Source organism: Pseudophryne corroboree, chromosome 2, assembly GCF_028390025.1.
Source record: "Pseudophryne corroboree isolate aPseCor3 chromosome 2, aPseCor3.hap2, whole genome shotgun sequence".
NCBI lineage: Eukaryota > Metazoa > Chordata > Amphibia > Anura > Myobatrachidae > Pseudophryne > Pseudophryne corroboree.
In genome coordinates, this window is record NC_086445.1 from 647,222,638 (window position 1) to 647,250,234 (window position 27,597).

Genomic DNA, 27,597 nt, shown 5'->3' on the forward strand with positions numbered 1-27,597 from the left:
CCACATATACTATAGTATAATTACTGTTTACTCTTCCTTTAAGAGTACTTCCTGTCAAGCTGGTAACACATATTGTAGACAATTCTTACTCATTTTATTTTATTACACATCACGGTGGCCTAAATGTTTAACATCTAATTATTTGTTGTCTGTCTTACACAGGGGGGTCATTCAGATCTGATCGCTGGGCAGCGATTTTTGCTGTCCTGTTATCAGATAGTCGCCGCCTACAGGGGGAGTGTATTTTCACTGTGCAAGTGTGCAATCGCATGTATAGCAGAGCTGCACAAACTGATTTTGTGCAATCTCTGCGCAGCCCAGGACTTACTCAGCCGATGCGATCACAGCAGCCTGTACTGGACCGGATTTGACGTCAGACACCCTCCCTGAAAGCGATTGGTGCCGCCTGCGCTTTCCCGGACACTCCCTGATTACTGTCAGTTGCCACCCACAAACGGCCTCTTACTGTCAATCTCCTTGTGAATGCCTGTGCGAATGGATCCTTCGCACAATTCCGTAGCTGACCGGTGATCCCCGTGGCAGCCGTGCGATGCGCCATACGCATGCACAGTTCCAGTTTGTTCACACACTGTGCGAAAACGCACAGCAGCGATTACATCTGAATGACCCCCAGAATCCAGCATATTCTGTGCAAGACGAGAACACACACAGCCAGTTATTGCCCGATAGTTATCTAATAAATGTTCCTTGCCTTAGTTGGATTTGCACTCATTTTAGGACCATTAATGTTGCAATATTGGGCAAAACTGCCTAATATCACTAATAAAGATGTAAGCCGTGAACATCTGCACATCACACCTAATAGGCTGCTGGAACGGAGTGTGATTTTTGCCAATCACAAATGTCATAAACAGTTATACACAGTAGTATATAGAATATAAGAATATAGATATAAGAAAACCAGTCATCAAAAAATATCTAATACAGGTTGAGTATCCCTTATCCAAAATGCTTGGGACCAGAGGTATTTTGGATATGGGATTTTTCCGTATTTTGGAATAATTGCATACCACAATGAGATATCATGGTGATGGGACCTAAATCTAAGCACAGAATGCATTTATGTTTTATATACACCTTATACACACAGCCTGAAGATAATTTTAGACAATATTTTTTATAACTTTGTGCTTTAAACAAAGTGTGTCTACATTCACACAATTCATTTATGTTTCATATACACCTTATACACACAGCCTGAAGGTCATTTAATACAATATTTTTAATAACTGTGTGTATTAAACAAAGTTTGTGTACATTGAGCCATCAGAAAACAAAAGTTTCACTTTCTCACTCTCACTCAAAAAAGTCTGTATTTCGGAATATTCCGTATTTCGGATATTTGGATATGGGATACTCAACCTGTAATACAATAGTCAATAGACTGGTAAGATCCCTTTTGGATCAGAAATTAGATCTATAAAGCATTGGGACCGATTCAGACCTGATCGCTGTTGTGCGAATTCACACAGCGGGCAATTATCGAAATGACTGCGCATGCATATGCACCGCCATGCGGGGGCGCACCGCCAAACAGCAACAGGATGCTGCAAAACTTTTGATCACAAGGTGATAGACAGGAAGAGGATGTTTGCGGGTAGTAACTGGCGGTTTTCAGGGAGTGTCAGGAAAAATGCAGGCGTTAGCAACAGGGGCGTATCTAGAGAGGAGGGGACCTGTATGCAGTGTCCGTGTGTGGGCCCCCTCCTCTCCCATCCTGTAGCCGGCAGCAGTGCTGTCAGCGCTCTGTCTGAGCACTAGAGACTCTGGTACAGTGCCCAAGTCTACAGGGCATGCGCAGATCTCTGGGAAAATGGATGCCGCCCCATTTTTTTGGAGACCTGCGCATGCACTGTAGACTCTGGCACTGTGCCAGAGTCTCTAGTGCTCAGACAGAGCGCTAACTGCGATGCTGGCGGCTACGGAACGGGAGAGGAGGGGGCCCACGCATGGACACCAGAAAGGTAAGTATAGAAGAAATGGGTACAATGCACACACTGCACCCATTATAGATACGCCACTGGTTCCCAAGCGTTTTCAGGGAGGTTGTGCGACTCCGGCCCTGATCAGCCTGTTTGTATCGCACTGTAGGAGTAAGCTTTGGTCAGGTGAGTTGTGAACGGATTTGCAGCTGTCCGCTGTCTGGCGGGATTTTTGCACAGCGTACACATGCATTTGCACACTTGCATGGGGTGTGTTTTTGCTCTTCCTGGGAGGTGACTATCTGATTGCAGACCTCTGCAAATTTGCAGCACAGCGATCAGGTCTGAATTATGCCCACAATCCATTTAAAATTGTGCATAAAATAAAATAATAGTCACTTTCTCCTGGTGATGTGCAGTACTCCAATTACGCACCATCAATTTCTTCTGTTTCTTGCAACTTTTGATGTTTTCAACACTAAAAAGACGCCACAACATGTCCATTCCACCTCAGCACAGATACATAAGAGACAGAAGGGGGAGAATCATAGTGTAACACAGTAAAAGTTTATTAACATAAAATCACATGTATTACAAATGGCTGCGTACCATAGCTGACCTTTTTTGAAAGGCACAATACAGAGCATATAGGGATATTAAAGCTTTCCCTATTAAGCTGTACCTTCCTCCCTCAGGTTCAAGGTGACAGTGAATGTGAATTAAGGGGGTACTGACTAGATAGCTTCTAAATTAAGCACGGATCTCTCCATGTGTATGCCCATAGTGATAGCAATGCGCATCCCCACGCGTCACTATCGCTGACTCAGCGTAAGAGATGTATGCTGAGCGGCCAGTGCTAGACCGCTCAGCACATATCTCCCCCGTGTGTCCGGGGCTTTAGTCAAAGCCAACTTCCTGTTTCTTTATGTGGGGCTGTTCAGTTATACATTAGACCATGTCTTTAGGGGCTCTATACTAGTAGGGATGTGCACCTGACATTTTTCGGGTTTTGTGTTTTGGTTTTGGGTTCGGTTCCGTGGCCGTATTTTGGGTTCGAACGCGTTTTGGCAAAACCTCACCGAATTTTTTTTGTCGATTCGGGTGTGTTTTGGATTCGGGTGCTTTTTACAAAAAACCCTAAAAAACAGCTTAAATCATAGAATTTGCGGGTCATTTTGATCCCATAGTATTATTAACCTCAATAACCATAATTTCCACTCATTTTCAGTCTATTCTGAACACCTCACACCTCACAATATTATTTTTAGTCCTAAAATTTGCACCGAGGTCGCTGGATGGCTAAGCTAAGCGACACAAGTGGCCAACACAAACACCTGGCCCATCTAGGAGTGGCACTGCAGTGTCAGGCAGGATGGCCCTTCCAAAAAATACTCCCCAAACAGCACATGACGCAAAGAAGAAAAAAAAGAGGCGCAATGGAGTAAGATAAGCGACCCAAGTGGCCGACACAAACACCTGGCCCATCTAGGAGTGGCACTGCAGTGTCAGGCAGGATGGCCCTTCCAAAAAATACTCCCCAAACAGCACATGACGCAAAGAAGAAAAAAAAGAGGCGCAATGAGGTAGCTGTGTGAGTAAGATAAGCGACCCAAGTGGCCGACACAAACACCTGGCCCATCTAGGAGTGGCACTGCAGTGTCAGGCAGGATGGCCCTTCTAAAAAATACTCCCCAAACAGCACATGACGCAAAGAAAAATGAAAGAAAAAAGAGGTGCAAGATGGAATTGTCCTTGGGCCCTCCCATCCACCCTTATGTTGTATAAACAGGACATGCACACTTTAACCAACCCATCATTTCAGCGACAGGGTCTGCCACATGACTGTGACTGAAATGACTGGTTGGTTTGGGCCCCCACCAAAAAAGAAGCAATCAATCTCTCCTTGCACAAACTGGCTCTACAGAGGCAAGATGTCCACCTCATCATCATTGTCCGATTCATCACCCCTTTCACTGTGTACATCCCCCTCCTCACAGATTATTAATTCGTCCCCACTGGAATCCACCATCTCAGATCCCCGTGTACTTTCTGGAGGCAATTGCTGCTGGTGAATGTCTCCATGGAGTAATTGATTATAATTCATTTTAATGAACATCATCTTCTCCACATTTTCTGGAAGTAACCTCGTACGCCGATTGCTGACAAGGTGAGCGGCAGCACTAAACACTCTTTCGGAGTACACACTGGAGGGAGGGCAACTTAGGTAGAATAAAGCCAGTTTGTGCAAGGGCCTCCAAATTGCCTCTTTTCCCTGCCAGTATACGTACGGACTGTCTGACGTGCCTACTTGGATGCGGTCACTCATATAATCCTCCACCATTCTTTCAATGGTGAGAGAATCATATGCAGTGACAGTAGACGACATGTCAGTAATCGTTGGCAGGTCCTTCAGTCCGGACCAGATGTCAGCATCAGCAGTCGCTCCAGACTGCCCTGCATCACCGCCAGCGGGTGGGCTCGGAATTCGTAGCCTTTTCCTTGCACCCCCAGTTGCGGGAGAATGTGAAGGAGGAGATGTTGACAGGTCGCATTCCGCTTGACTTGACAATTTTCTCACCAGCAGTTCTTTGAACCCCTGCAGACTTGTGTCTGCCGGAAAGAGAGATCCAACGTAGGTTTTAAATCTAGGATCGAGCACGGTGGCCAAAATGTAGTGCTCTGATTTCAACAGATTGACCACACGTGAATCCTGGTTAAGCGAATGAAGGGCTCCATCCACAAGTCCCACATGCCTAGCGGAATCGCTCTGTTTTAGCTCCTCCTTCAATGCCTCCAGCTTCTTCTGCAAAAGCCTGATGAGGGGAATGACCTGACTCAGGCTGGCAGTGTCTGAACTGACTTCACGTGTGGCAAGTTCAAAGGGCAGCAGAACCTTGCACAACGTTGAAATCATTCTCCACTGCGCTTGAGACAGGTGCATTCCACCTCCTTTGCCTATATCGTGGCCAGATGTATAGGCTTGAATGGCCTTTTGCTGCTCCTCCATCCTCTGAAGCATATAGAGGGTTGAATTCCACCTCGTTACCACCTCTTGCTTCAGATGATGGCAGGGCAGGTTCAGGTTTTTTTGGTGGTGCTCCAGTCTTCTGTACGCGGTGCCTGCACGCCGAAAGTGGCCCGCAATTCTTCTGGCCACCGACAGCATCTCTTGCACGCCCCTGTCGTTTTTTAAATAATTCTGCACCACCAAATTCAAGGTATGTGCAAAACATGGGACGTGCTGGAATTTGCCCAGATGTAATGCGCGCACAATATTGCTGGCGTTGTCCGATGTCACAAATCCCCAGGAGAGTCCAATTGGGGTAAGCCATTCTGCGATGATCTTCCTCAGTTGCCGTAAGAGGTTTTCAGCTGTGTGCGTATTCTGGAAAGCGGTGATACAAAGCGTAGCCTGCCTAGGAACGAGTTGGCGTTTGCGAGATCCTGCTACTGGTGCCGCCGCTGCTGTTCTTGCAGCGGGAGGCAATACATCTACCCAGTGGGCTGTCACAGTCATGTAGTCCTGAGTCTGCCCTGCTCCACTTGTCCACATGTCCGTGGTTAAGTGGACATTGGGTACAACTGCATTTTTTAGGACACTGATGAGTCTTTTTCTGATGTCCGTGTACATTCTCGGTATCGCCTGCCTAGAGAAGTGGAACCTAGATGGTATTTGGTAACGGGGGCACACTGCCTCAATAAATTGTCTAGTTCCCTGTGAACTAACGGCGGATACCGGACGCACGTCTAACACCAACATAGTTGTCAAGGCCTCAGTTATCCGCTTTGCAGCAGGATGACTGCTGTGATATTTCATCTTCCTCGCAAAGGACTGTTGGACAGTCAATTGCTTACTGGAAGTAGTACAAGTGGTCTTCCGACTTCCCCTCTGGGATGACGATCGACTCCCAGCAGCAACAACAGCAGCGCCAGCAGCAGTACGCATTACACTCAAGGATGCATCGGAGGAATCCCAGGCAGGAGAGGACTCGTCAGACTTGCCAGTGACATGGCCTGCAGGACTATTGGCTTTCCTGGGTAAGGAGGAAATTGACACTGAGGGAGTTGGTGGTGTGGTTTGCGCGAGCTTGGTTACAAGAGGAAGGGATTTACTGGTCAGTGGACTGCTTCCGCTGTCGCCCAAAGTTTTTGAACTTGTCACTGACTTATTATGAATGCGCTGCAGGTGACGTATAAGGGAGGATGTTCCGAGGTGGTTAACGTCCTTACCCCTACTCATTACAGCTTGACAAAGGCAACACACGGCTTGACACCTGTTGTCTGCATTTCTGTTGAAATACTTCCACACTGAAGAGCTGATTTTTTTGGTATTTTCACCAGGCATGTCAATGGCCATATTCCTCCCACGGACAACAGGTGTCTCCCCGGGTGCCTGACTTAAACAAACCACCTCACCATCAGAATCCTCCTTGTCAATTTCCTCCCCAGCCCAAGCAACACCCATATCCTCATCCTGGTGTACTTCAACACTGACATCTTCAATTTCACTATCAGGAACTGGACTGCGGGTGCTCCTTTCAACACTTGCAGGGGGCGTGCAAATGGTGGAAGGCGCAAGCTCTTCCCGTCCAGTGTTGGGAAGGTCAGGCATCGCAACCGACACAATTGGACTCTCCTTTGGGATTTGGGATTTCGAAGAACGCACAGTTCTTTGCTGTGCTTTTGCCGCAAGTCTTTTCTTTTTTCTAGCGAGAGGATGAGTGCTTCCATCCTCATGTGAAGCTGAACCACTAGCCATGAACATAGGCCAGGCCCTCAGCCGTTCCTTGCCACTCCGTGTCGTAAATGGCATATTGGCAAGTTTACGCTTCTCAGACGCTTTTAATTTTGATTTTTGGGTCATTTTTTTACTGATCTTTTGTGTTTTGGATTTTACATGCTCTGTACTATGACATTGGGCATCGGCCTTGGCAGACGACGTTGATGGCATTTCATCGTCTTGGCCATGACTAGTGGCAGCAGCTTCAGCACGAGGTGGAAGTGGATCTTGATCTTTCCCTATTTTTTTAACCTCCACATTTTTGTTCTCCATATTTTGCGCACAACTAAAAGCCACCACAGGTATACAATGTAGATGGATGGATAGTATAGTATTACTTATACTTATGGACGACGACTGATGACACAGAGGTAGGTACAGCCGTGGCCTACCGTACTGCTGCTTAGTGCTTATATATATATATATGATATACTGTATAACGGACCTGGTGGACACTGTCAGCAGACTGCTAAACAAACTAGTATGAAGAAAGAAAAAAAAAACACCACAGGTATACAATGTAGATGGATGGATAGTATAGTATTACTTATACTTATGGACGACGAGTGCACTGACGACACAGAGGTAGGTACAGCCGTGGCCTACCGTACTGCTGCTTAGTGCTTATATATATGATATTATACTGTATAACGGACCTGGTGGACAGTGTCAGCAGACTGCTAAACTAGTATGAAGAAAGAAAAAAAAAACACCACAGGTATACAATGTAGATGGATGGATAGTATAGTATTACTTATACTTATGGACGACGAGTGACGACACAGAGGAAGGTACAGCCGTGGCCTACCGTACTGCTGCTTAGTGCTTATATATATGATATACTGTATAACGGACCTGGTGGACACTGTCAGCAGACTGCTAAACAAACTAGTATGACTATGAAGAAAGAAAAAAAAACACCACAGGTATACAATGTAGATGGATGGATAGTATAGTATTACTTATACTTATGGACGACGAGTGACGACACAGAGGTAGGTACAGCCGTGGCCTACCGTACTGCTGCTTAGTGCTTATATATATGATATACTGTATAACGGACCTGGTGGACAGTGTCAGCAGACTGCTAAACTAGTATGAAGAAAAAAAAAAAAACACCACAGGTATACAATGTAGATGGATGGATAGTATAGTATTACTTATACTTATGGACGACGAGTGACGACACAGAGGTAGGTACAGCCGTGGCCTACCGTACTGCTGCTTAGTGCTTATATATATGATATACTGTATAACGGACCTGGTGGACACTGTCAGCAGACTGCTAAACAAACTAGTATGAAGAAAGAAAAAAAAAACACCACAGGTATACAATGTAGATGGATGGATAGTATAGTATTACTTATACTTATGGACGACGAGTGACGACACAGAGGTAGGTACAGCCGTGGCCTACCGTACTGCTGCTTAGTGCTTATATATATGATATACTGTATAACGGACCTGGTGGACAGTGTCAGCAGACTGCTAAACTAGTATGAAGAAAGAAAACAAAACACCACAGGTATACAATGTAGATGGATGGATAGTATAGTATTACTTATACTTATGGACGACGAGTGACGACACAGAGGTAGGTACAGCCGTGGCCTACCGTACTGCTGCTTAGTGCTTATATATATGATATACTGTATAACGGACCTGGTGGACACTGTCAGCAGACTGCTAAACAAACTAGTATGAAGAAAGAAAAAAAAAACACCACAGGTATACAATGTAGATGGATGGATAGTATAGTATTACTTATACTTATGGACGACGAGTGACGACACAGAGGTAGGTACAGCCGTGGCCTACCGTACTGCTGCTTAGTGCTTATATATATGATATACTGTATAACGGACCTGGTGGACACTGTCAGCAGACTGCTAAACAAACTAGTATGACTATGAAGAAAGAAAAAAAAAACACCACAGGTATACAATGTAGATGGATGGATGGATAGTATAGTATTACTTATACTTATGGACGACGAGTGCACTGACGACACAGAGGTAGGTACAGCCGTGGCCTACCGTACTGCTGCTTAGTGCTTAATTATATATATAATATACTGTATAACGGACCTGGTGGACACTGTCAGCAGACTGCTAAACAAACTAGCATGAAGAAAGAAAAAAAAAAACACCACAGTGTTTTTCAGGCAGACAAACGTATACTGGACTGGTGGTCACTGTCAGCAAAACTGTGCACTGTACTCCTGCTATAACTGCTCCCCAGTCCCCATAATTAGGCAGTGTGAGCAGTGCACTCAGCACAGATATATCATGCAGCAGTGCAGCACACTGAGTGAGCACAGATATGGTGGAGCGTTTTTTTTCAGGCAGAGAAACAACGGATTAAACTCAAAACCCTGCACTGTACTCCCTAACAGCTGCTCCCCGTCCCCAATCCTCCCCACAATTAAAACTAAGTCACTCAGTTTTTTTTTCTAATACAACGAAGAGGACGCCAGCCACGTCCTCTCCCTATCAATCTCAATGCACGTGTGAAAAATGGCAGCGACGCGCGACTCCTTATATAGAATCCGAGTCTCGCGAGAATCCGACAGCGGGATGATGACGTTCGGGCGCGCTCGGGTTAACCGAGCAAGGCGGGAGGATCCGAGTCGCTCGGACCCGTGTAAAAAAAAGGTGAAGTTCGGATTCCGAGGAACCGAACCCGCTCATCACTATATACTAGGCATGTAAGTTATGTTAATACAGTATTAAGTAAAATACACTTTAGCTTCCTGTATTTTAAAAAAACGATAACACAAACCCGGCCATGTAATAAAACGCTGCGTCACTTCCAGCAGAACAGGAAGTGACATCATGCATTCCAGCGGGTGGAACGCATGGTTTTAGATGTATATACAGTATGTATGTATATATATATATATATATGTATGTGTGTATATATATATAGATAGATAGATAGATAGATAGATAGTTAGATATAACAAAGAATCCTCCCTGGGTCCTTGATAAGGCCTCTATAGAAGAAAACACGGGCGGCACTCCACGGTCCACCAGAGGGTACAACTTATCGTTACAGACAGGAGGATCCCAGTGACTGGACAGATGGAGCTGGCACATCTGTCCTGTCACTGGGATCCTCCTGTCTGCAACGCTGAGTTGTACCCTCTGGTGCACCGTGGAGTGCCGCCCATGTTTTCTTCTATAGAGGCCTTATCAAGGACCCAGGGAGGACTCTTTGTTATATGCAATATCAGGAGGGCACCCCGGCTATTACTTCATTTCATCCAGAGTGCTGGACGACCACATTATTATTCTGGGAGCTTTACTGAGGAAGTTACATTGCGTTGTGATTGTCAAATCAGCTATATATTTTTTGAAGTATTTTATATACGGGCCAATACCTGAATCAGAAACAGTCTTGAATACAAGATCTGGGTATCTTATTCAGGCAGTTTGTCAAAACCTGACTGCCAGTACCTCTAAAGGGAACTTCATTCAATAGTTCCCATTAGGAGCTCCACAAAGGAGTCTTGTATAATTATCTTCAAGGCAGAAATTTCCATCAAGGATCATAAGGATTCCTAAAAGGAACCACTAAGAAAGCTCCTATCAGGAGCCAGTATAAGAGATTTTTTTATTCTTATATCCAAGGTTATGATTCTCCACATACAAATCCATTAATGGCAAGCAAGCCTGTTTTTTTAATATTCGTTACCCCTGATGAAGTTGATAAGACGAAACACGTTGGGTTTGTCAGTCAGGAGTTTCCAGCTTAGTTTGTGAAGATACTCCCTCTCGAGCTTGCACCTTGATAAAGGTGAGGGAGTATCTAGAGTTAAGACCACACAACAAACACACTGGTTGTCCTTTACTGGCATTATTATTATATTTTTAATTGTATCTCTGTAAACATTGCATGATGAATTTTTTGTAAAAATTGCATTTGTCTAAATGTATGTTATTAAAATTATTTTTTACTAATTGGCCTTGAGCCTCTTGTTTGGGTGACTATCTTGGTGAGGGGTGTCCGTTACAGGTTCCCAGACACAAATCTTCTCCAGTACTCAATTCTTACCTACGGAAACAACACTGGAAGAATCTTTGTAGATACGTTTTTATTTAGCGCACTTGGGAAATTGTTTTTATTTTGTATGCTATTGAGGTCTTTCAACAGGGACCTCTCCCGTTGTACTGCTTTGAGCTTGGCACAAGTTAAAGATACTGTTGTGTTTTGTGTTTTATATATACATATATATTAAAATACAGGAAACTAATGTTAAAGTACCTTTTACTTAATACTGTACAGTATGTATTAAGTGTAATACTGTACTGCATGTGGCTGTCTGTACTGGGTGGTCTTCAGTGTGCCGGCGGTCGGGCTCCCGGCGACCAGCATACCGGCGCCGGGAGCCCGACAGCCGGCATACCGACACTTATTCTCCCTCGTGGGGGTCCACGACCCCCCTGGAGGGAGAATAAAATAGTGTGGCGCGCGTAGCAAGGGGCTCATTTGCGCTCGCCACACTGTCGGTAAGCCGGCGGCCGGCCTCCCGGCGCCGGTATGCTGGTCGCCGGGAGGCCGGCCGCCGGCAGATCGTAGTGAACCTGTCTGTACTCATATACGGTTTGACACTTTCATTCTGTTACTGTTACTTATGTCCTGAAATTTATGCTGGGGCTTTTTTTTCTAGAGCTTTTTGAATCTGTGAACTACTGGTGATATAAATGATGTTCTCCATATTTGCAATTGATTTAACAGCAATAACCTATTTGTAAAACCAGTTTACTTGAGACTGCAATCTTGAGTAAAAGTTTACGGTATTAAGATGTCTGAAAAGTACACTCGGCATATGGTACTGTATGTTTGTTGTCATGAGAAACACTTCACGTTAAATATTTTGTTTTGTGAAGTTAGGAATTAGACATTTTATTCTAATGAGCATAGTTATATATGAATAGTCCAAGTAATTTAATGTACAGTCTATTTTCTCAGAGATTGGAGCAGCCAGTGAGATAAAAATAAAACTATTCAGTGATTTTGTCAGATTTGTTAAATTGTATGTGTTTGTATGTCTTTCTTTAGCTCTATATAGTTTCCATTTCCCCCTGTTTATGCAGTAAGACGAATAAATACTTCTTGTAACATTCTTATTGTCCTATTCAGTGGTCGAAGTAGACAGGCATACAACAATACTTCTCTCCAATTTGTGATAATTTTCATAAACAATTTTTTCTTCATTGCAGAATGGATACTAGATAATCCTCAGCTCATTTTGGTCCTCAGAAACATGGCTGCTCCTCTATTATTCAGTAACACATTTTTAACTGAATGATGATGTGGAACAACTTTGTTTATTTAGGCGGGTTCCCCTCAACAGAGTGACCAAACCTAAAACACACTTGCCTACTTCCCCAGAGTGATTGGAAGACTCAGATGTTTTGGATATTTCTCCCTGACTCCTAGGAGAGCAAGGAACCATCCTGGATCACACTCATACCCCTAGGAAAGGTGGCAGAGACTTCATGACGTACTTTGCTGCTAGTCACGTTACAGTGGCCTGGCCGATACAATGTGACCCCTCTGCTCAAATAGGGTAGATTTCATAAGTAGACAAGTACAGATGTGTCCTCATACATCTTGCCTCAGTACGCCATGTAATGGGAGGTGCCTGGCGTGAGTAATATGACAGGTCCAGTGAAACTCCATTAGCGCAGGCGTCATTTTCACAAAAATGTGTCTCTGTTATGTGAATAGAACGCACAAGCAGACTACGCTGATTAAAATGATATGCGGCATGCCTCTGTTCTCTCAGTGACTGTAACTGCATATGAAATTATATGTTACAGTGTTTTCTAGGAATGCAGATACAGCCACGGTCGCACATGGAATACAGGCATGCTGCATACCATTTTAATTATCAGAAGCAATAAGATGCATTTTAATGGAAAAAGGTGCATGTAATGATGCTTGGTGCTACCTAGTCATGGCATGGCATGACTAAAAAGTCTATTTAATATGCAGGAAGGCTAGATATATGAAGTTCCATTAATACAAGCAGGTATTTTAGTTCACAGTTTTATGTGTGTGAGTGTGTGTTTGTATGGGTGAGTGTAAAAGGAAAATGATATCTTATTTAGACCTATAAAACCCTTTAAGGCTTTGGAGACAGATTGTCCCAAGCCAGTCAGTTACAGTACAGTCACCATATTGCCTTATATTAATGTCCTACTTGATTTCTGGTCCTGTTTTAAAATTAACAGTTAATTCCACAGAAAACTTAAAATTCATTTTTGTATGGAAAGCCAAAATTAAGCATAATCACATAATATGACTTTATTTGGGTCCAGCTTGTTGCCCTATTCCATGTGCTCTGATAAGACCTTTGTCACCTATATGAAATCTGTTCCCATTTGTATGACACCTATTGTCACCTGTATGGAAAAAAGAACATCAGGTCAGAATTGAGCAAAGTGCAACTTTGGAATGTGGCAGGTGTCCCAAGAATACTACAGTTTATAAATGATGCATATATTGTTAAAGATAGGACAGAATATTTTAGAAAACGTATGTGTATCTATCATCTGGATAGGTAATAGATTTACTTTACTATTTGATTTATCAACTACTATGTGACTGCTACATCCACATGTCCTCATGACCAAGGTTGGACTGGCCCACAGGGGTATAGGGGAACCCCCGGTGTGCCCCACTGCTTGTGGCCCCACCCAGGTTCCAGACTGCTCACTGGAATTATACATTATACATATGTTACCTTATTCTTCACAGGACTATGGTGTGTTTTCTGCACAGCATTGTTGTAATTAATCTGGTACATTATCATCCTTCCTTAGCATAGACTATCAGTATTTATGGGGCCAAGACCTTAACCAAGCCTTTGTAGGTACTGGTCACACCCACTCTACTGACTGGCCACACCCATAAAAATGGGCCCCTAAAACTGCATTCCCCCAGTGGGCCCTTCATGTCCCAGTCCGACTCTGGTCATGACTGTAATAACTACTGTAAATAAATATAAACTATTATGTCATATCCAGTGTATGAAGTTAAACCATATATGTGGTATTGATTATTTATATTTTCTCACCTTCACAGATTAAGTATCGAGGGTCCATCAATAAGTGATAGATTAACAAGGTAACTTTAAATGCACTTTTCACTGGTAATTTTCTACTAACATATTTGGTTATAAAAAATATTCTAACACAGCATTGTCCACTAACACATATGTAAAAAAAAAATATGTCCAGTCAGTCACACGTGATAAAAAGTCTGACATGAAAATAAAAAACTCCTTAGTATTCAAACTGACATGAGTTTCACGGTGATCTCCCTTTGTCTACGAAAAAACAGTGTACAGCATTTACATATATGTTGTCATCTGTTCCCATTAGAAACAATTTAATTGGTTTAGAAAGTATTTGGATTATTTATGATAACATATCTTGCACTCCATAAATGATCACACTTAACAGGTTCAACTAAGTATTGCAAAAATGTCCTTTATTTTTGCTACACTCTTGTACGTATACATATTAAACGTAATACATTAAATTCAGACATGCAGTATGATCATTTCTATACTGGACACAGTGGAAACCTGTTTTGGTTATACAATTAAACAGCTTTGTGTGTATGTTACTTTTTAATTACCTCTTACTGTCTGTAAATATTACTATGGACATTTATCTGTGCAGGGCATATCATTGCATTAAGTGATTGATAGCTACGGGACTAATATAATTGTGTCTGGTAGAATTAGGTGTAAATGTTTGACCTGCATCCTTTCCACACAGACACTGGTCTGATTCAGAGGTCCTGGCAAGGTTAGATGTAGTGTTACAAATTTTAGTTAATGCACATGCATCTAATGTCCTAGCATGCATGTACAATATCCCAATATTATGTCTGTACAGACTCGCAGTTGGTATTTCAGATTCATACACACAGAAGTGTATTGAAAATGCATACCTCCCAACTGTCCCAATTTTCACGTGACAGGCCCATTTTTTTGGGATGTCCCGCGGGTCGCAGTGTCCTGCAGTGTGTGTGTGTGGGGGGGGGGGGGGGGGCAGTTGGGGGGCTCCTGTCACACATTAAGTTGCTGCCCTGCAGCTATGAATAGAAGCCATGCGCATGCACACAGCATCTTTTCACTGGAGGCATAGAGGCTGGTGGCATGGTCAGCAGCTCACAGAGCGCTGGCTATGCCCCCATTGTGCCAAAAATGGGGGAGTGGCTCATGATAGAGGACATTCCTGTAAAGCCACATCCCATTTTCCAGAGACCACGCCCCCTTTTAGTGTGTGCGCGCCTTAGGCTGTCAGGTGTCCCTTTTTGGACATTGACGATGTTGGGAGGTATGAAAGTGTAGTGGATGTTCCTGAGCAATGACAGTATCTTAGCACACACACAGAGATGGTCTGTCTTATGGGAATATTATGGGAGTGTCACAGACTTGTTTGTAAAAGTAATTGAGTACACAGATGTTTAAACACTCACTTAGGGCTCATGTAAGTGTTGATGCTGCGTCACAACAATCGATATTACAGCAAGTAGGAATGATTGAAGTGGGTGTCTTATTACTCGCACATTCGGGTGCACAGATGTACACAAGGGAAAGACTTTGTAGCATCATTTGCATAAACTCGCTGATGAACAATCGTCAATAGACACAGCTGTGGCACTTTTGCATCAACCTCTGAATCAGCCTCTTAATGAGATGAAGGAAGTGAACTTTGGCAGATGCTGGATAGTGAGGATTTCAATGCAAAATGATTGACCGTCAGTGAGCGTTTGTGGGGGGTAATGGGTGTGGCTTGTCAAATGCAGGTGTGTTGCAACCATTTTGGTGGGTGTATCAGACTACGACCACATTGATTACGCAGTTGTGAAGACTGCAGGAGCTTACATCTCATGAAAATTCTGAGCAACCACATGGTTACTCAGATGATTGATGGTGTGACTAATGTATGTCTGATGGTGCGTAATCTCTTTACAAATTATAATGGCTGTGAGATTTGCATAGTTTAGCAGAACCGCTGCATATGGAATCTCAGTTGCAACTGGATTTGCGTCTAACTCTGAATCAGGCCCTTTAAGTCATATTGGGAGATAGGTGCTATACTGTATAAACAGTATTTCTCTGACGTCCTAAGTGGATGCTGGGACTCCGTAAGGACCATGGGGAATAGTGGCTCCGCAGGAGACTGGGCACAACTAAAAGAAAGCTTTAGACTAACTGGTGTGCACTGGCTCCTCCCACTATGACCCTCCTCCAGACTTCAGTTAGAATCTTGTGCCCGGCTGAGCTGGATGCACACTAGGGGCTCTCCTGAGCTCCTAGAAAGAAAGTATATTTTAGGTTTTTTATTTTACAGTGAGATCTGCTGGCAACAGACTCACTGCAGCGAGGGACTAAGGGGAAAAGAAGCGAACCTACTTGACTGGAGATAGTTTGGGCTTCTTAGGCTACTGGACACCATTAGCTCCAGAGGGATCGAACACAGGACCCGACCTCGATCGTTCGGTTTCGGAGCCGCGCCGCCGTCCCCCTTACAGAGCCAGAAGCAAGAAGTGGTCCGGAAAATCGGCGGCAGAAGACCTCGGTCTTCAACAAGGTAGCGCACAGCACTGCAGCTGTGCGCCATTGCTCCTCATGCACACCTCACACTCCGGTCACTGATGGGTGCAGGGCGCTGGGGGGGCGCCCTGAGCAGCAATATAAACACCTTGGCTGGCAAATCATCACAATATATAGTCCCAGGGCTATATATGTGATAAATTACCCCTGCCAGAATTCCAGAAAAAAGCGGGAGAAAAGGCAGCCGAAAAAGGGGCGGGGCTAACTCCCTCAGCACACTGGCGCCATTTTTCCCTCACAGCTCCGCTGGAAGGATCGCTCCCTGGCTCTCCCCTGCAGTATCAAGCTACAAAGGGTAAAAAAGAGAGGAGGGGGGGCACTAAATTTAGGCGCAGTATAACTTATATAGCAGCTATAAGGGGAAATAATTCAGTTAATCCCTGTATTATTATAGCGCTCTGGTGTGTGCTGGCATACTCTGTCTCTGTCTCCCCAAAGGGCTTTGTGGGGTCCTGTCCTCTGTCAGAGCATTCCCTGTGTGTGTGCGGTGTGTCGGTACGGCTGTGTCGACATGTTTGATGAGGCTTACGTGGAGGCGGAGCAGATGCCGATAAATGTGATGTCACCCCCTGCGCGGTCGACACCTGAGTGGATGGTTATGTGGAAGGAATTACGCAACAGTGTAGACTCCTTACATAAAAGGTTTGACGACATACCAAATATGGGACAGCCGGCTTCTCAGCCTGTGCCTGCCCAGGCGTCTCAAAAGCCATCAGGGGCTCTAAAACGCCCGCTACCTCAGATGGCAGACACAGATGTCGACGCGGATACTGACTCCAGTGTCGACGACGATGAGACTAATGTAACTTCCAATAGGGCCACACGTTACATGATTGAGGCAATGAAAAATGTGTTGCATATTTCTGATGTTACCCCAGGTACCACAAAAAAGGGTATTATGTTTGGAGAGAAAAAACTACCAGTAGTTTTTCCTCCATCTGAGGAATTAAATGAAGTGTGTGAAGAAGCGTGGGCTTCCCCCGATAAGAAACTGGTAATTTCTAAAAGGTTACTAATGACGTACCCTTTCCCGCCAGAGGATAGGTCACGTTGGGAAGCATCCCCTAGGGTGGATAAAGCGCTCACACGCTTGTCAAAGAAGGTGGCACTACCATCTCCGGATACGGCCGCCCTAAAGGAACCTGCTGATAGAAAGCAGGAGGCTATCCTGAAGTCTGTATATACACACACAGGTATTATACTGAGACCGGCTATTGCTTCAGCATGGATGTGCAGTGCTGCAGCTGCGTGGTCAGATTCCCTGTCGGAAAATATTGATACCCTAGACAGGGACACTATATTGCTAACCGTAGAGCATATTAAAGACGCAGTCTTATACATGAGAGATGCACAGATGGATATTTGCCGGCTGGCATCTAAAATAAGTGCAATGTCCATTTCTGCCAGGAGAGGGTTATGGACTCGGCAGTGGACAGGTGATGCAGATTCTAAAAGGCACATGGAAGTTTTGCCTTATAAGGGTGAGGAGTTGTTCGGGGATGGTCTCTCGGACCTCGTTTCCACAGCAACAGCTGGGAAGTCTACATTTTTACCCCATGTTCCCTCACAGCCAAAGAAAGCACCGTATTATCAGGTACAGTCCTTTCGGCCCCATAAGGGCAAGCGGGTTAAAGGCGCGTCCTTTCTGCCCAGACGCAGAGGTAGAGGGAAAAAGCTGCAGCATACAGCCAGTTCCCAGGAGCAAAGTCCTCCCCCGCTTCCTCCAAGTCCACCGCATGACGCTGGGGCTCCACAGGCGGAGCCAGGTACGGTGGGGGCCCGTCTTAGAAACTTCAGCAATCAGTGGGCTCGCTCACGGGTGGATCCCTGGATCCTTCAAGTAGTATCTCAGGGGTACAAGCTGGAATTCGAGACGTCTCCCCCCCCCGCCGTTTCCTCAAATCTGCCTTGCCAACAACTCCCTCAGGCAGGGAGGCAGTGCTAGAGGCAATTCACAAGCTGTATCCCCAGCAGGTGATAGTCAAAGTGCCCCTACTTCAACAAGAACGGGGTTACTATTCCACAATGTTTGTGGTACCGAAACCGGATGGTTCGGTGAGACCCATTTTAAATTTGAAATCCTTGAACACATATATAAAAAAATTCAAGTTCAAGATGGAATCGCTCAGGGCGGTTATTGCAAGCCTGGACGAGGGGGATTACATGGTATCACTGGACATCAAGGATGCTTACCTGCATGTCCCCATTTACCATCCTCACCAGGAGTACCTCAGATTTGTGGTACAGGATTGTCATTACCAATTCCAGACGTTGCCGTTTGGTCTATCCACGGCTCCGAGGGTATTTACCAAGGTAATGGCCGAAATGATGATACTCCTTCGAAAGAAGGGAGTTTTAATTATCCCGTACTTGGACGATCTCCTGATAAAGGCGAGGTCCAGGGAGCAGTTGTTGGTCGGGGTAGCACTATCTCGGGAGGTGCTACAACAGCACGGCTGGATTCTAAATATTCCAAAGTCACAGCTGGTCCCTATGACACGTCTACTGTTCCTGGGGATGGTTCTGGACACAGAACAGAAAAAAGTATTTCTCCCGGAGGAGAAGGCCAAGGAGCTGTCATCTCTAGTCAGAGGCCTCCTAAAACCAAAACAGGTGTCGGTGCATCACTGCACGCGGATCCTGGGAAAGATGGTAGCTTCCTACGAAGCAATTCCATTCGGCAGGTTCCATGCAAGAACCTTTCAGTGGGACCTGTTTGACAAGAGGTCCGGATCGCATCTTCAGATGCATCGCCTGATAACCCTGTCTCCAAGAACCAGGGTGTCTCTGCTGTGGTGGCTGCAAATTGCTCATCTTCAAGAGGGCCGCAGATTCGGCATACAGGACTGGGTCCTGGTGACCACGGATGCCAGCCTTCGAGGCTGGGGGGCAGTCACACAGGGAAGAAACTTCCAAGGGCTATGGTCGAGTCAGGAGACTTCCCTACACATAAATATTCTGGAACTTAGGGCCATTTTCAATGCCCTCAGTCAGGCAAAACCCCTGCTTCAAAACCAGCCGGTACTGATCCAGTCAGACAACATCACGGCAGTCGCCCAGAAGCAGGACGGCGATGGCAGAAGCCACAAGGATTCTCCGATGGGCGGAAAATCACGTGTTAGCACTGTCAGCAGTGTTCATTCCGGGAGTGGACAACTGGGAAGCAGACTTCCTCAGCAGGCACGACCTCCACCCGGGAGAGTGGGGACTTCATCCGGAAGTCTTTCAACTGATTGTAAACCATTGGGAAAGGCCACAGGTGGACATGATGGCGTCCCGCCTAAACAAAAAGCTAGAAAGATATTGCGCCAGGTCAAGAGACTTTCAGGCGATAGCTGTGGACGCTCTAGTGACACCGTGGGTGTACCGGTCGGTTTATGTGTTCCCTCCTCTTCCTCTCATACCAAAGTTACTGAGGATAATAAGGAGAAGAGGAGTAAGAACTATACTCATTGTTCCGGATTGGCCAAGAAGAGCTTGGTACCCGGAACTTCAAGAAATGATCTCAGAGAACCCATGGCCTCTGCCGCTCAGACAGGACCTGCTGCAGCAGGGGCCCTGTCTGTTCCAAGACTTACCGCGGCTGCGTTTGACGGCATGGCGGTTGAACGCCGGATCCTGAAGGAAAAGGGCATTCTGGAGGAAGTCATTCCTGCGCTGATTAAAGCTAGGAAAGAAGTGACCGCGAACCATTATCACCGCATTTGTCGAAAATATGTTGCGTGGTGTGAGGCCAGGAAGGCCCCAACGGAAGAATTTCAGCTGGGCCGTTTCCTGCACTTCCTACAGTCAGGGGTGACTATGGGCCTAAAATTGGGTTCCATTAAAGTCCAGATTTCGGCTCTATTGATTTTCTTTCAAAGAGAACTGGCTTCACTGCCTGAAGTTCAGACTTTTGTTAAGGGAGTGCTGCATATTCAGCCCCCTTTTGTGCCTCCAGTGGCACCTTGGGATCTCAACGTGGTGTTGGATTTCCTAAAGTCTCATTGGTTTGAGCCACTTAAAACCGTGGAATTGAAATATCTCACGTGGAAAGTGGTCATGTTGTTGGCCTTGGCTTCGGCCAGGCGTGTATCAGAATTGGCGGCTTTGTCATGTAAAAGCCCTTATCTGATTTTTCATATGGATAGGGCAGAATTGAGGACTCGTCCCCAGTTTCTCCCTAAGGTGGTATCAGCTTTTCATTTGAACCAACCTATTGTGGTGCCTGCGGCTACTAAAGACTTGGAGGCTTCCAAGTTGTTGGACGTAGTCAGGGCCCTGAAAATTTATGTTTCCAGGACAGCTGGCGTCAGAAAGACTGACTCGCTATTTATCCTGCATGCGCCCAACAAGTTGGGTGCACCTGCTTCAAAGCAGACTATTGCTCGCTGGATCTGTAGTACGATTCAGCTTGCACATTCTGCGGCTGGACTGCCGCATCCTAAATCAGTGAAAGCCCATTCCACGAGGAAGGTGGGCTCTTCTTGGGCGGCTGCCCAAGGGGTCTCGGCTTTACAACTTTGCCGAGCAGCTACTTGGTCGGGGTCAAACACATTTGCTAAATTCTACAAGTTTGACACCCTGGCTGAGGAGGACCTAGAGTTTGCCCATTCGGTGCTGCAGAGTCATCCGCACTCTCCCGCCCGTTTGGGAGCTTTGGTATAATCCCCATGGTCCTTAGGACGTCAGAGAAAATAAGAATTTACTCACCGGTAATTCTATTTCTCGTAGTCCGTAGTGGATGCGCTGGGCGCCCATCTCAAGTGCGGATTGTCTGCAATACTTGTATATAGTTATTGTTTAACTAAAGGGTTATTGTTGAGCCATCTGTTGAGAGGCTCAGTTGTTATCATACTGTTAACTGGGTATTGTATCACGAGTTATACGGTGTGATTGGTGCGGCTGGTATGAGTCTTACCCGGGATTCAAAATCCTTCCTTATTGTGTCAGCTCTTCCGGACACAGTATCCTAACTGAAGTCTGGAGGAGGGTCATAGTGGGAGGAGCCAGTGCACACCAGTTAGTCTAAAGCTTTCTTTTAGTTGTGCCCAGTCTCCTGCGGAGCCGCTATTCCCCATGGTCCTTACGGAGTCCCAGCATCCACTACGGACTACGAGAAATATAATTACCGGTGAGTAAATTCTTATTTATTGTTGTCATTGTTATTATTACTATATATTTTCCCATATAAAACTCATGTTACTAAGAACTTCCATAAAAATGTAAACTCTGCATCCATGAAAATCGTGTAGATGTGTGCAGATTTGTGTAACCCCTATCATTTTTCCCTGTATTTCTGCCTTCTGCTCATTTGAATGATATGTCCACCTATTGCTTTTTAATTGAGTATAGCAAACAGCATGCATTCAGATTCCTTTAAACATTTTCTGGAAAGCCTGTTTTTGGGCAGATGTAGCCTTTTTCTTTACACCTTCCATCTTGCATGTTATTGTACCATAGCTAGCCATTGCATGCTAAGCAAAGTCTATTATTTGAGAGCAAAAACTTGGAACACCACTCCACATGTTGTAAACTACATATTTATATAACATGATTATTCGGATAAAATGACTAAATTGCATAAAACTGTATGTCCAAAACAAGTGTCCTATGAAACGGCCTTTCAATACTGCAGTGGAATGGATATTGATATCGCCACATCGAGTATCATCAAACAGTGCGCCTAATTCAAGGTTGATTGCAAAGCAAAATCTTCCTCTAATGGGTAAAACCATGTGCACTGCAGGGTGTGTGTGTGTGTGTGTGTGTGTGGGGGGGGGGGGGGGAAGTAACATGCAGAGAGATTTAGATTTGTGTGGCCTATATTGTTTCTGTGCAGGGTAAATACTGGCTGCTTTATTTCTACACTGCAATTTAGATTTAAGTTTGAACACCCCCCCCCCCACCCAAATCTAACTCTGTCTGCACATGTTATATCAACCTTGAATTAGGCCCAGTGTGTACTCATCACCACAATATTTAGAGGCCATTTCACAGGACTCAAAATGATTTTTTTATTTTAGTAATTTTTTTATTTGATTTTGTTATTACAGTGTAACACATCAAATATCAAGCAATTAAAATACATTGGGCCTAATTCAGATGTGGTTGTTCTTGCGATTGCTGTTACTATATTTTGCTGTTCTCAGTTGTGATTATATGCTAATATGGACAGTAGCTAATCCGAGCATAGGAACGCCTACTGATGTCACATCATATCCATCCAATGGCATACAACTGCTGATACATTGGTACCATCACAGCACATCTGGTCATGTCGCATATTTTGAGTGCCCTGAAGATGTACATTCCGAGCTGCTCTCCTGAGATGCAGAGGGCTCTCCAGTAGCAAGTAAGATCGCAACTGCTAATTTATGCACGCCCAGTAAATGCAGTCTGAACGGCCATAACATGCCTGCATTTATCCGACCACTCCCCATTATCTCTCCCAAGCGCTGCTTTCCAGTAACTCACTTTGCGACTAATTCCTCAGTGTGAATGCCATTGCATTTCAATTGCTGCACATGTGCACTGCAGCTCAGACACATTGACCGATTTGCATACAATTGCTGCTTTGCGACTGCATCCAAACTCGGCTCAGTGTACAGTATGGTGTCAGAAATGGCAAAAATAAGTAAGCAGCTAAACATAGAAAAGAAACAAAAGCTAGCAGTCCTGTATGCAGCAGCAAAAGTATTAACTGAAGGCACATGTAGTCCCACTGGTGTGTTTATAATAATGGGTGCAGTGTATGCGGAGTACACACTGGAGGGTGGGCAGCTAAAGTAATGCAAAGCCAGTGTGTACAATGGCCTTCAAATTGCCTTTTTTGCCTTCCAGTACTCGAAAGGACTCTGTGGCATGCCTATTTTTATGGTTTCATGGAACTAATCCTTCACCATTCTTTGGATGGTGACTATATCAGATGGAGTTACGGTGTAGGTGTCACAAATGCTTGGCAGTTCATTTAGACCTGACCAGATGTCAAAATGTTGTGCTGACTTATCTGCATCACCACTATGTCATTTTGGAAAGGTACATTTTTTCCTGCTGCTGCCGAAGAAACTAAAGGAGACTTTGTAGTGCCACATGTCACTTGAGCTGCCAACTTGCTCACAAGGAGTTCTTTGAATCTCTTAAGATCTGGGTCAGTTGGAAAGAAAGACACAGCATACTACTTAAACCTAGGATCAAGTCCGGTTGCCAAAATGTAGTGATCTGATTTCAAGATATTGGTAACCCTTGGATCCTGGAGGAGTGAATAAAGGGCTTGATCCAGAAGTCCGGCATACTTTACGGATTTGCTTTGTTTTATTTCCTCCTTCAATTTCTCCAGCTAATTTTCCAAAAGCCTAATTAGGGGAATCACCTGGCTCAATCTAGCAGTGTCAGCACTCACTTCATAGGTGGCTACTTCAAAGGGTTTGAGCACCTTGCAGAGGACAGAAAGTACAGATGGAGTATCTTGGCTGTTTCTCCACCTAAACAGAGGATCATCGCACCTAGGCGATATCTTTGGTTGCTGAGCTTAATTACGGACAGCCGCGTTGAGGCACGACTACATGCTCAGCATGCAATACACATCTCCACCACTGGGTTGCTAATGCTTCACTAATCCAGTACTTTAGAGCGAATAGCAGCGGAATGATCTACAGTGCAAGCTCTGTCAAATGGTCAGTGACGACTGTAATGTTAATGTACACACAGACCAATGGTCAGACGGAGAGAGTCATTTAAAAAAAATAAAGTTTACACAGACGCAAATGAACGTGTTAAAACACTTGTCAATAATATGAGCATCCATGTCCCTTAACGGCATAAACAAACACCAATGGGAAGGAATCACTGCTTACTCTACTTTTACACATGAGCTTGTATATCTTCTGTGAAGCAGCGTGGGCATGCAGTGAAGTCTTCTGCCTCTCATGCTTAGAGTCCTGGGTTCAAATCCCAAAGTGCGAGTGTATTTTTATTTTTTTCTGACACTCACTTTATTCATTAAAAAAAAAAAATCTATTGTAATATACCTTCCCATTCACTAGAAGTGTGCACACAGGTATTACATAAATCATGGTAAATATGCAGGAGCGTCTCATTCCACTATCTAAAATATGCAGTGGCAATGAGGACCCGTAGACATACAGATGGGTCCACGGTTATCTTGGCTAGTTTGCTGCACCTAGGCACAACATGGTTTATTAAAATAAACCCTCCATCTATTGTTCTCAGCTGGAATACAATACAGAGAACAATACAGCAGGGGATTAAATCCGACTGCACAGTCTCAATTAATCCTATTAAAGGTCAAGATAAACATAGACCCATCTGTACCAATAAATATAAATTAGTGTATCCTGATCCAACTATTTGAGCAACACAGTACTGTAGATCATTGGCATTAGAGAATCTGTATTGTACTTAATGAGAAGGGATCACTGCTTCTGTACTGTTTACACATCTATTAAAGCGACTGCAGTTCTCTATCTGATTTTTATTTACTGTACATAGAGTACAGTATTGTGTTTTACATTTATTGTAACCTGACCTCCCTCCCTGTCAATGAACTATGCAGGCTCCCAGGGAGGAAGGTGGAAGTGGAATGGGGGTATGGGGAGGTGGTGGCTAAATACCGTGTTCTGCAATATGAGCGTCCAAGTCCCTTAACAGCATAAACATACACCCCATGGGAAGGAATCGCTGCTTACAGTACTTTTACACATGAGCTTGTGTGTATCTTCCATGAAGCGGCGTGGGCAAGCGGTGAGGTCTTCCACCTCCCACACTTAGAATCCTGAGTTTGATTCCCAAAATGCGAGTGTATTTTTATTTTTTCTGACACTCACTTTATTATTATTATTTTAATCTATTGTAATATACCTTCACATTCAATAGAAGTGTGCACACAGGTTTTACATAAATCAGGGTAAATATGCAGGAGCATCTCATTCTGCTATCTAAAATACACAGCGGCAATGAGGACCCGTAGACATACCAATAAATATAAATGAGTGTATCCTGACGCAACTAACTATTCGAGCTACACAGTACTATAGATCGTCGGCGTTAGAGAATCTTTTACTTTTATTAGAGATGTGCAGCAGGCACTTTTCGTGTTTTGGTTTTGGATCTGGATCTCTGCTTGTGTTTTGGATCTGTATTGGTTTTGCCAAAACCACCCTTTCGGGTTTTTGTTTTTGTTTTGGATCTGGATGATTTTTGAAAAAAACGCAAAAACAATAATATTCATTTTCAGTCTATTCTGAACACTGAACACCTCACAATATTGTTTTTAGGCCAAAAGGTTGCACCAAGGTCACTGGATGACTTAGCTAAGCGACACAAGTGGGCAGCACAAACACCTGGCCCATCTAGGAGTGGTACAGATGTGTGTCCGCACAAAAAGACAATTGGTTTTAACTGGAAATATCATTGTATCTAATGAAACCAACTTATAATGTTCTATATGCTGGGATTGCCAGTTATAATTAGTTGGTGGTGCACCAGGGTTACAGTAGAACACTACTGAATAGTCAGTGAGCTAGAAACAAGAAAGAAAGAACCCTTTGTTGGTGCACTCGTTAAGAAAGAGAAAAATTGTAAACTTTAAACTTAACTTTTATTTGGAACCATGTATAAAAAAGTGATTTCCCAACTTTTTAAAGTATATTCCCTCTTGTCCACAATACTATGCAAATTAAGTAATTAGGTCATAAAAGTATACATGATAAGCAGACAATCAAAAGAAAAGAGGAGGGCAGGGGAAATATTATTATGAGATAATTCAGGCAAAATAGCCTATGATGCAGCAGGATGTCAATATATCGCTGGAATTGGGAGTAAAACAGTGGCGCCTTTTAGAATGTAATCAGGTCTTAATCTATGAACAGTATAGGAAAGTAATTTTGTGTTCAAGAATCAGCTAACCAATATAAACATATAAAAGAAAAAGTAGGAATTCAGATAAATGTATGAATCTGTTGTCAACTGGATTGGAAGTGTCACAATCCTGACTAAAATCATATCATTTGTTGACTTACCTCTGCCATCTGTCCTGTAACCTGCATGTTTTCTGCTCATGGGATAAACAGCTCACCAGTATCATGAGTTCTCTGTGTGCTGAGCTCACTCTCTTCTAACGAGTGATCCAGAGGGACTATCCTATATCCCTAGTGGCATTTGCAATTGTCATCTCACGCACTTCCTGACTCTCTGGATGATTTAAAGGGCCATAGCTGCCACCACATCCTGGCATCTCCAGACTCTCTGGAAGTCCTCCAGTGAACCAGAAGGACAGTCCTATATCCCTAGCGATCTTAGATGACTTTTGCTGGTTCTTGCCAGCTTCCAGTTCCCTGCTGCGCAAGGTAGCGCACCATAGTATCCGGAAAACCTGTCACTGCTGTCTACAACATTGCAGTATCCATTGTGCAGAACCACCGCATCATAGCTACTGGGAAACCAGCAGTGCCGACACTGCACTGCACAGCATAGCAGTGTTGCGCTACCTCAGCTGCCCAGCATCTGGAAATCTTTGTTGCGGACATCCTCAGCTTTGGTTACAAGCATTGCTGACGTCCTCAGCTTCTGCTACAAGCATTGCCGACGTCCTCGGCTTCGGCTACAAGTATTGCTGACATCCTCAACTTCGGTTACAAGTATTGCTGACGTCCTCAGCTTCTGCTACAAGCATTGCCGACATTCTCGGCTTCGTGTACATGTATCGCTGACATCCTCAGCTTCATCTTCAAGTACTGCTGTTGTCCTCAGCCTCGTCGACAGCTATCACACTGGTTCCAGCCAGTGATCTGGGACTTTCCTGCATTGCTGATCCTCCCAGCATTCCGTCAACTCACCAGTTCTCACGTAACTCTCCACTAGGTGACAACCCAGCTACCCATTGCACTGGTGGCTTCCACCACTAGTGTCCCAGTACCCATAGCTGGTCACCTTTCCCATGAAGTATACTGCCCTACTGCCACGTCTGGATGAGTGGATCATTCACTAAGCCAGCCCGATTCTGTCCACTGCGCTCAAGACCAAACCAAGTGTCCAGTACTAGTCTGGGTTCACAAATACCCTCAGCCATGACAGGAAGTTCTCGTATGCTCGTATGGGAAATCACTTCTTTAAACACGGTTCCAATTAAAAGTTAAGTTTAAAATGTTAAAATTTTTCTCTTTCTTAACGAGTACGCCAACAAAGGGTTCTTTCTTTCTTCCATCTAGGAATGGCACTGCAGTGGCAGACAG

The 27,597-nt window shown here is 44.4% G+C and overlaps 1 protein-coding gene across 4 annotated transcripts in view; it reads left to right on the forward strand.

The window, feature by feature from the left end:
• Positions 1–27,597, forward strand: part of DCAF6 (DDB1 and CUL4 associated factor 6) — a 912,707-nt gene that overhangs the window by 698,764 nt on the left and 186,346 nt on the right. For 3 of the 4 annotated variants that reach the window (XM_063954989.1, XM_063954991.1, XM_063954987.1), the window contains one exon: positions 13,819–13,860. The exons of the other annotated variant lie outside the window; for it this stretch is intronic. In XM_063954989.1, the coding sequence (XP_063811059.1) occupies positions 13,819–13,860 (42 nt within the window). The remainder of the gene's footprint in view (positions 1–13,818; positions 13,861–27,597) is intronic. 4 annotated transcript variants of the gene reach the window in all.